The sequence below is a fragment of the Limulus polyphemus genome, unplaced genomic scaffold (genome assembly GCF_000517525.1).
Source record: "Limulus polyphemus unplaced genomic scaffold, Limulus_polyphemus-2.1.2 Scaffold115, whole genome shotgun sequence".
NCBI lineage: Eukaryota > Metazoa > Arthropoda > Merostomata > Xiphosura > Limulidae > Limulus > Limulus polyphemus.
Genome location: NW_013665725.1, coordinates 767589 through 778220, shown reverse-complemented (window position 1 = coordinate 778220; position 10632 = coordinate 767589). Strand labels below are relative to the sequence as shown.

At 35.5% G+C, this 10632-nt stretch overlaps 1 protein-coding gene across 1 annotated transcript in view; it reads left to right on the top strand.

The window, feature by feature from the left end:
* The window catches only part of LOC106471776, a 68718-nt gene that overhangs the window by 47468 nt on the left and 10618 nt on the right, over positions 1-10632 (top strand). Inside the window, exon 4 of the mRNA XM_022401271.1 lies at positions 2490-2535. Coding sequence (XP_022256979.1) covers positions 2490-2535 — 46 coding nt within the window. The remainder of the gene's footprint in view (positions 1-2489; positions 2536-10632) is intronic.

The following is a 10632-nucleotide window of genomic DNA, read 5'->3' as shown; positions in this document are numbered from 1 at the left end:
TTCATAAGAGACATGCAATTCCAGGGCCATTTCACGAGTGTGTTGCCTTGGGTTAGACTCAACAAGCATCTTCAGAGCATCAATATCAATTCCAATATGTCGGCTCCTGCCATCACAGTTTTCAAGGCTAAAGTCACCTGAAAGAAATTTGCTGAACCATTGTTGATACTTACGAACGTTCAAAAGATTTCCATAAACTTCTTTGATATTTTTTGTGGCTACAGAGGCGTTGTTTCCCTTCCTGTATTTAAACAGCATTACATGCCGAATGTGTGTCTCGTCATGTGCCATCACTATAATGGATTAGAGTATACTAAACTTTGTACATTATATAGTCTACACTAACGTGACGTTTAGGCGGTTCGTTTACCTATTATACCAGATGTACGTTTTTTGGGGTGTGATTAATGAAAATGTTCCAAATCGTGACATTAATTTCTTGACGACCTAATATTTCACATGTTTCTTTCCGTTTTACCAAAGGTAAAATTCAAAAGAGAATCTGTGACGTAGAGGCCTAATGTTTTCTTTGATTGGCCGTATCCTCTGCTGTGGACTGCAGTTTCGCTTAATGAAAGCTCATCAGCGCAACTTGAGCTGGCAAATCAAACTGGCATATTGCAGTTCACAGCAGATGGTACAACCAATCAAAGAGAACATTAGATCTCTACGTCACAGATTCTCCTCTCAACTTTACATTTGGTGAAATTGAAAAGAAACCTGTAACATATATATTTAATCATTAACTACTTGGTCCGATATATAATGTGGAATAATGATTTAGGCACGAGCTCTAACATTATTCAAATACCTACATTATTTTAGGTTACAGTGGGGTTGTATAGCTTAAGCATTTAATGTGTGCAGAATGTAATTTCTTCGCACGGGTTATCGTTACTCTACCCACACAAATACCACAGGGCGATATGGGGAGGAACGCCCTTGTATCACAGCAGAACGCCTGCTAAGACTGCTGTATTTACAATCACATCAGCCAGGGCAACCAAACTGTAAACAACCACAAGATTCTAATATCTACCCAGTCAACGAAGTCTCGGAAAATTAAAACCATTCTATTAACTCATAGGTATAGAGAAAACTATTAGGCTGGGCTAGAGCGCATGCTCATAGGAATTTCATTGATTTAGATTTAAGTATTCTTCACTAACGAAAAGCACTTTTGCCTGGATGTCACAAACAGTTTTACTAAGGTGCTAAGGTTTCAGAATACTGCTCAGGAAATTTCGTAGAACAGGCAGGAGTCAGATTACATGCAGGATGAGCCTCTGATTAGTCAGACATGGATCCCTGGCAGCAATGAAGTACTTTGAGTAAATGCGAAAATCTTTTCCTTAGATTCACAGTTTATTTTGATGGACGATAATACTATTCATCATACTAAGCCTTAAATAGGTAGACAATCAAGCTGATAATTCGCCAACACGATTCTCGGATCTTAACCTCATCTGTGGAACATACTTTGGGAGGCAGCGCATCAGGTTCAGCCACATCATCTTCAGAAATCTAAATTTTTAGTATGAAAGAAAGGAGTTCTTTAATTGCACAGAGATACGGGATAGTAAATTTATTGCCCTGTTTTCACATGCGATACTAATATTATTATATACACTTTTTCAGCACGACCATATTTGGTGGAAACTCATATTTTAGTAAACAATGTGCGATACTCAAATGGTGGCGTATTTAGGTCGTTTGTCTGAACATTTTGTATAATTTGTTAATGATAATCGTGAAGCAATGATGTTGCCTGTTCCTTGAGTACGGTAGTTGAGTTTGCCTGTTCCTTGAATATGGTAGTTGAGTTTGCCTGTTTCTTGAGTACGGTAGTTGAGTTTGCCTGTTCCTTGAGTAAAGTAGTTGAGTTTGCCTGTTCCTTGAATGCTGTAGTTGAGTTCGCCTGTTCCTTGAATGCTGTAGTTGAGTTTGGATGTTCCTTAAGTACGGTAGTTGAGTTTGGATGTTCCTTGAGTACAGTAGTTGAGTTTGCCTGTTCCTTAGTACGGTAGTTGAGTTTGAATGTTCCTTGAGTACAGTAGTTGAGTTTGAATGTTCCTTGAGTACGGTAGTTGAGTTTGCCTGTTCCTTGAGTACGGTAATTGAATAGCAACTAAAATATTCTTGTCTAAATTTTCTGTGATTCCTGACAAGTTGTGAGCAGTTTGCGTATGCATTATTAAGTAAAACCATTTAACAGGGAATTTCTTGTTATTTGTCGAAAGTTTGAGCTCACATTTATCTGATAATTAAATATTTAAATTTACTAATTTCAAAATTAATTCATATCGGAAAAAAAAATCATTAAAACAACAAGGTTTAGGATATGGCATCCGATTAAACATCGTCATTCTCACTATTATGCTGTAATTTTGAACTTATGAATGTAATGAAATGCTTCTGTTAATTAATAATATAAAATTCATCCCGATTATTAGAGTAACCCTCACTAATATATCTGCTTTCTTCCGAAGTGTCTGCCACCAACTTCAAGTCTTACCAGGATGAGATGCCTAAACGGTACGTTTTCACTCTTGTGTTTATATTTTCTCTTGAATTACTAACCGTTTTAAGTTCTCATTTTGATGTCCTGTTAGGAGATTATATTTTCTGTCTCAATGCCTTATTTTACTAAATTTTTTATTGTTTTTTTCTCCATGACGCTTTGCTGACCATTTTTGTTTCACGCTCATTTGTCCCATTTGTATTCTCATACATTACAGCAAGTTTTGAATTTCTTTGCATCCTTCAGTACTTGTTTTCCTTTACGTTTTTCACTATCTTAATTATCTATGCCTTTCTGAACGCCGTTCCTACCTGCCTCATTTTTTATATTGTCCGTTATTGTGTCTCGATCTTTGTCAATATTTTTAAAATTTATATAGCGTAGTGTCGTTTACTGCTCTCTCACAATCTATTTCAAAAGCTTGTTTAACTTCAAATCAGAATTATGTACTTAGATATAAAATCGAAAAAAACAACAACAACAAGCTGACGCCGATCGGTGGGTATGTCTTCGCGAGACTCTAATGATTACGAGGCCCGGCATGGTCTGGTGGTTAGGGCGCTCGACTCGCAATCTGAGGGTCGAGGGTTCGAATCCCTGTCACACCAAACATGCTCGCCCTTCCAGCCGTGGGGGCGTTATAAAGTGACAGTCAATCCCACTATTCGTTGGTAAAAGAGTAGCCCAAGACTTGGTGGTGGGTGGTGATGACTAGCTGCCTTCCCTCTAGTCTTACACTGCTAAATTAAGGAAGGCTAGTGCAGATAGCCCTCGTTTAGCTTTACGCGATATTCAAAAACAAACAAACTAATGATTACGAAACTAAAGATAGCTTTAAACTAACAAAATTCTGCTTATATTAAATTTTAAGCTTATTCCTTTTGTTCTATTGTATGTTTTGCCGTTCGATGTCGTAAGTTATACTCTTCAGTTACATATTATTTTACTAACCCACTTAATTCTGCTTTCTGTGTTCTTTTCTTACTTGTTAGTATTCGCGTTACTCGCGCCTCACGCTGTTTGTTATTCCATATTATTTCTTTTTTTGTTGCCTTACCCAACGTTTCAGTTCTGTCCTGTTTTGTGTTTCTATTTATTTTACAGTCTACCTTATGTTGTCAGTTAGGTTTTATGTTATGTTTAAATATCCATTTTCTTAACCCATTGTCTTATGTTATTTGTATATTTGCATCTTTCTTTATTTTACCCATTCTTCTAGGTTGTTTTTTTTTACATTATGCATTTATATCTTTATTTATGTTAACTACTGTTTGAGTTATTTTTGACATACTTTATGTTTAAAGCTTTCTTTGCCTTACTCGTTGTTTTATGTTTTTTTTGTCATACTGTGTTTTAGCGTATTTTATCTTACCTGTTGTTTTAGTTATGTTAGTTACACTGTGTGTTTACATCCTTCTTTTTACCCATTGTCTTATGTTGTTTGCTTCTGTCACATTGTACATTTTCATCTTTCCTAACCATATTCATTGTATAATGTTGAGTATTTATCACACAGTGTGTTTACATCCTTTTTCTTTACATTTTCATTGTCGTCTACTTATTTTCACACGAGAGATTCATCTAACCCATTGTCTTATGTTGTTTGCTTCTGTCACATTGTACATTTTCATATTTCCTAACCTTATTCATTGTATAATGTTGAGTATTTATCACACAGTGTGTTTACATCCCTCTTCTTTACATTTTCATTGTTGTCTATCTATTGTCATCTTATCCATTTTTTTGTGCTCTCAGTATTTTCATGACTTTCATCCTTTGATTTTTTACTGACAACTCAGAAACGATATCCGTTTTTCTGTCGTTCTGTTTGTTTTGTTTGCATAATCACTATCTCATTTTCCTTTCTTATAGCCCCCCCCCCCAGTGACACAGCGGTATATCTACGGACGTAAAACGCTAGAAACCGGGTTTCGATAACCGTGGTGGGCGCAGCACATATAGCCCTTTTGTGTAGCTTTGTGCTTAACTTCAAACAAACAAATGCTTTTTTTTACTTTTTCTTCTATTTTTCAGTATGCATTTTTTCTTTACTCACTGTGTTATATTGTCCTTGTTTTTGTACTGTGTGTTGTTTCACCTCCAATTAACACTTTCTTTGTACTGTTTGCTTTTCCTATTTTCACACATCTCTTCCAGATATTTTAGTTTCTTTTAGCTCCGAAAATATGAATCACTTCCATTACAACAGTGTATAAATATTAAGGAGGAGTGTGTTGCGCTAAGAGTATTTTCAATTTGGCATCAGTTCCTAAATCACAGCGTTGATACGTGAACTTTAATGATTTTTAACCCTACGATTTAATTTAGACGAACCAATTTTTACCTAAGTAACCCTGGAAATGATTTTGTTTGTTTGACTAGCTCGTAGTATGCTTTTACATTATAGGAAATACAGTTACTAAACTCTAACTCCATTGTACATTGTACGATGTGGACAGCGTAGCTCAGTGGCTTTGGATTTGTAGTTAGATAGTTGCGAGTTCGAGGCTGGCTTGTGTCCTTGAGCAAAATACTTTACTTCACTTGTTCCACTCTACCTAGCCATTGTCCTCCGTGGGGGGAGGCAGAGGTAAGTAAACGGACTTATAACGCTAAAGGCCGGAATTCGGTTCCCCATGGCTGACACAGTAGAGAGCCCAATCTGTTCCCCAGTGGCTCAGCAGCAAGTCGGTGGGCTTTTTTTTTTAACGCTATAAATCGGATTTCGATTTCCCCACCCCCTTGAGCAGTGCAGAGATAGCTTTCGATTTACAGTCTGCGGGTCGCATCCCCGTCCCCGAACATGATCGGCTCGCCCTTACAGCCGTGGAGGTCGTTACAACGTGACGCTCAATTCCACTATTTGTTGGTAAAAGAATAGCCTAAGAGTTGGCGGTGTGTCTTATTGACTAGCTGCTTTTCCTCTGGCCTATCACTGCTAAATTGGGGACGACTAGCGCAGGTAGCTCTCGTGTAGCTTTGCATGAAATTCAAAACAAACCAAAACCAAAGTCAAATCTGCATGGATATTTCCTTCTGGGCGAGAATGCTTTTAACGAAGTCACAAAGAACACATCAAGATAGTGACAATATTCACGTGAGAGATATCTTACACAGCTAGAGGGGATATACATTAAACAATCAAAGATCAAGTTCAGTTAATTACACAGGCCTGCGATGGTTTTATTGTCTTGAAATTTTTACATGTTCTACATTAATTCCTGTACGCTGAATCCGTAAATCATATCCGGTTTTCTTCATCACGTTCACATTTTTCACAATACACAATACACAAAAGAAACGTAGTTTTGAGACTAAAAGACGTAGATTTCACACACACAAATAATCAGGATGAATGAGGATGCATGTTCGTTTCCCTTTTATTCAGTTTGTTTCTATTTTTTGTTAACAAACATAATAATAAAAGAAATTTTCATTGTGATAAAAGAAATAATAATTTGATCTAAGTCAGAATTTTTTTCCTCCCGATTTGTAAAAATGCGATAGAAAAAAAAATATTTATGCGTTCGAAAAAAAAATATTATTTCCGAAATCTGCGTAGCTGAGTTATAGAACATCCGTTATTAAAACCAAGACAACTTTTATGAACTTTAAATTCGCAGTCCTGTGTTATTTATTAAAATGCATGATAACAGCTGATAGTAAACAGCCAATCACATATATTATACAGTTACAGCTAAATTCATGTTTATTTTATTAGAAAGCAACCGTCTCCACTGTTAAAACACGTTAATTTTTACATGTTTAAGTGTTTTATTAACCGTTTATTCATGACTGATTTGGCTTGATGACAGAAAGATCAGTACTTACGGTAAGGTTGTGGCGATCGGATATTAATCGTTGTCATGATTAGTAGCTTATAGGTCTGATTATTAATTAGTTACTAGTTAATTAGCACTTACTAGAACATAGCACCATAGTCTCTCTACCGAAAGGGCCCAAGATCAAATTAGCTAGCGCAGATAGCCCTCGTGTAGCTTTGCGCGAAATTCAAAACAAACAAACATATACAGGCTTTTATTTTAGGATTATTCTTATAAGAATAACTCATAAAAAAAATAACAGCAACTGTTAATAAACCTCTTTTATCACGCGCAGTAGGAACAAATAGTTATAATAATACAGTGTAACAACATGAATTTGCCGTCCCTAATATGGCAGTGAAAGACTAAAGGGAAGGCAGCTAGTCATCACCACCCACCGCCAACTCTTGGGCTATTCTTTTACCAACGAATATTAGGATTGACCGTCACATTATAACGTCCCCACGGCTGAAAAGGCGAGCATGTTTGGTGGGACGGGGATTCGAACTCGCGGCCCCCAGATTTCGAGTCGAGCGCCCTAACCACCTGGCCATGCCGGACCTATTCATTTGAAAAAAAACACATTAATCTCAGCCTTCCTCAATGGGCGCAGCGGGATTATGTGTTGATTCAACCATAAATATGAATACACACACTGTCTGTACTGTGGACGACGTTTGGTAAGATACCGGCTTCACCTAAATTTCATGTTTTAGAATTTCTTCAAATTTCAGCATCCCGAATATAATTTTCTATGGCAGATATCTGACACAAAACAAACGTATCCATTTCTCTTCAACTTTGATATACTCACTTTACTATTTTACAAGAGCCTGTAGAACATCGGAAATGCATTTTCACACACACACACAAAAAGACAAAGTAACGAATCCATTTCTTCTACACTTCAAAATGTTTTTAAAAAAAATTCACACAACACACACACAAATAGGATATATATATATACATATTATATCACACACACATACGTATATATACATTCAAAACTGACACAGTCTAGTGACATATTCTTTAGTTTTTTCACAATTGTTAGCATTTTTAGAACATTCAACATGACAATGTCCTTATCTCATTTTATTCTTCTTGGAAACAACACAAACACTACTCGAAAACATATTTTCTGTTTAAAAAAATGTTTCTTTTTTTTACCATTTATCTGTTGCAAATTTACAGAAAATATTGAGTTGTCTATTTAACGGGTCTTTGTTGTTGTCTATTTAACGGGTCTTTGTTGTTGTCTATTTGACGGGTATTTGTTGTTGTTTTTTTCTAACTGTAAAGTACTTCAACTAACAAGGACTTTAGTTTTGGATGTATCAGACACACTACATCAGCTGCTATTTTTAATAAGATTGTATGATCCTATTTATATTATTCATATATTTATAATTTAAATCACGTTTTTTTTTTTACATTTTGCAAAAATGGCACACTCGAGATACATAAAAAAATAACAAATTTCAGAATTTTTTTTTTTTTTCTAGTGAATTACATAGTCTTCCAAGAAAGGTGTAAGGTTTAATACAGAATAGTCCATTATATATGCAACAGTGAAATCCCTTTATTACAGGCCTTCCTGGTTGTTTTACTGTATTGCACCAAAATCTCCACGAAGAGCAAAATCTAATCTTGTATGATAATGTGGTCGTATTTTAAGAATTTACTTATAATAACTCTAAGTATTTCTAGGAAAATGTAAAAGAAAAAGGGTTGTTTTTCATAAATATTGGTCAGTATTAAGTGTTTCTCTGCTCTGCCTTCTTTTGTTCCAAAAAGGTGAAAACAACTGGTTTTACGACTCATAAATATGATGATTTCGGTTCAAGTCTTTCATCGTAAGCTTTACACAAAGTTGTTTATTGGTCATATAACGCTGCATAAGTAGGACGTTTGCTACACTGTTTCTCCGCTTGGTGGGGCTATGAAGAAAGCGACGTTGGTGAGAAACAGAATATTCTAGTTCACTTAAAATGTTTAAGTTAGCATAACTTAGTGCTTGCTTACCATAAAATCAGCTAATAAACTATTGTGATTCTCGTAAAATTCCATTAAGCCGACACGAAACTGTTTTTATTTTTCTAAATCATTTCCTCGTCATATCGAAAAACTTTTTCGTATAAACGTTAGATATTCGAGTTTAAAAGGAGTTTATCATTCTGTGATCATAGAGTTGTTGTCAACATTCTAAGGTTCTGAAAAATTCATGATGATATATATCTACGTTCAAATTCGGATCCAATGAAGTACTTCGAGCATTTGTTTCTTACCAGTTTACAGAAAAAGACCTGAATAGTATGTTTGTTAGTTTTTAAATGAAAATGTGAATTTTTAGCTGCCAGTTGTGGTAAACTAACTGGAACTTCATGTTGAATTTTAGTTATTTCTATGTTTTGTTCATTTGTTATTTCCAATACTGTTGTTCATAAGTCTACCAAGAAACATTTAAGGATTATGGTATGTACTGAGAACTTAACACTAAAATGTTCAGAATGCCTTAAACATATATCGTTTCTCCAACACAAATCAACATTTTAGGCACAGAGGGAATAGTCATGTCACCATGTATTTTATTGTGATCAAGGGAATAGTCGCCCCCCAGTGGCACATCGGTATGTCTGCGGTCTTACAACGCTAGAATCCGGGTTTCGATACCCGTGGTGGGCAGAGCAGAGATAGCCCATTGTGTAACTTTGGGCTTAATTACAAAAACAACATAAGGGCATAGTAATGTCACCATGTATTTTAGTACGACTAACAAAGTAGACCATTGCTGATAGCAACCTGTCATATACAGGCTATTTTCAATATGTCGAAAGTGAATCCTATCAAAACTCGATCACACAAGTATAATTTCGGACTGGGGAAATGAATACAGCATTTATAGCAGTTTTATCTTAAACCACACCTGTAATCAACCCAGCAATTTATAAACAGAATTTAACTTTCAAAGTAAATAAAACTTTTAATTGAATTTTCAAGTTAGCAAGGTTTTTTTGTTTTTTTTGCCCATCTGATTTGTTTTGTGAACTAGAGTAAATAACGTTTAAACTAATAAACCCATCTCATTACTAAGGCACATTTTGTGTGCATTTTATCATTTGTATAAGCAGTATACCTCAGGGACCACTCACAATTCTCATGATTAAAAATTATCGAACATTGTTTTATAATTCCAAGACTCACCAGCCCACCCCTTTTATCGAACATAAAAATCTTGAAATCTAAGATACGGTGTGGAATGAGAAAGAATGAAATACGTCTCCTGTTAATAACAACATCTGATAAAAAAAGGCATTTATAGGAAAAAAAAAGATAAATAAAACTTTTTAAGTCGGCATTTGTAACGCATTTTAATAGGTTCGCACTTTTTCACCACCCCCTTATCTTTCTCGATCAGTGTTCGATTATGTTTAATGATGCCAATTTCTAACGGTTCCAGTTGATCATTTGTTTAATGTCAATTGTAATGTAACATCTGTAGAAGCCACTTCTCCAAACGTAGTTTGGTAATGGAGCAGCAGTTTAGTTTATTTTTCATAACCTTCTAAACTTTATCGTAGTAACAACAACAAATAAAAACTCCCAAATGTACATGTTCCAGAAACCATTTGTGGACCATTAACATTCCATTACAACTGTGGTGACTATACTGCAGGAATACTTAGAACTTGGGTTGTAAAATATCAAATTTTTGTGTTCTGTTAACTTATCCAATATCGAATAACACATATGATCTCATATTGAATAGCAGGGACACGTATAAACCCTCGTAATTCGATTTTTGCTCTTAAAGTATAGCAAAAATTTCAAACATGTTAACTCAACTTCGTAAAATACAAAAAGAGTAAACACGCGTACACCGACTCCACTGTATATAATATCGTTACAACTTGATGGAAGGTGATAAAAATTTCACGCATGTTAACTCAACTTCGTAAAATACAAAAAGGGTAAACACGCGAACACCGACTCCACTGTATATAATAATATCGTTACAACTTGGTGGAAGGTGATAAAAATTTCACGCATGTTAACTCAACTTCGTAAAATACAAAAAGGGTAAACACGCGTACACCGACTCCACTGTATATAATATCGTTACAACTCAGTGGGGATGAGAGTGGGAGGCGACAACCTTTTTAATACTTTGTCTCAAGAATGTTTCTTTTACTTACTTTTCTGCCCCCCCCCCCACAGTAGCACAGTGGTATGTCTGCAGACTTACAACGCTAGAATCCGGGTTTCGATACCCGTGGTGGGCAGAGC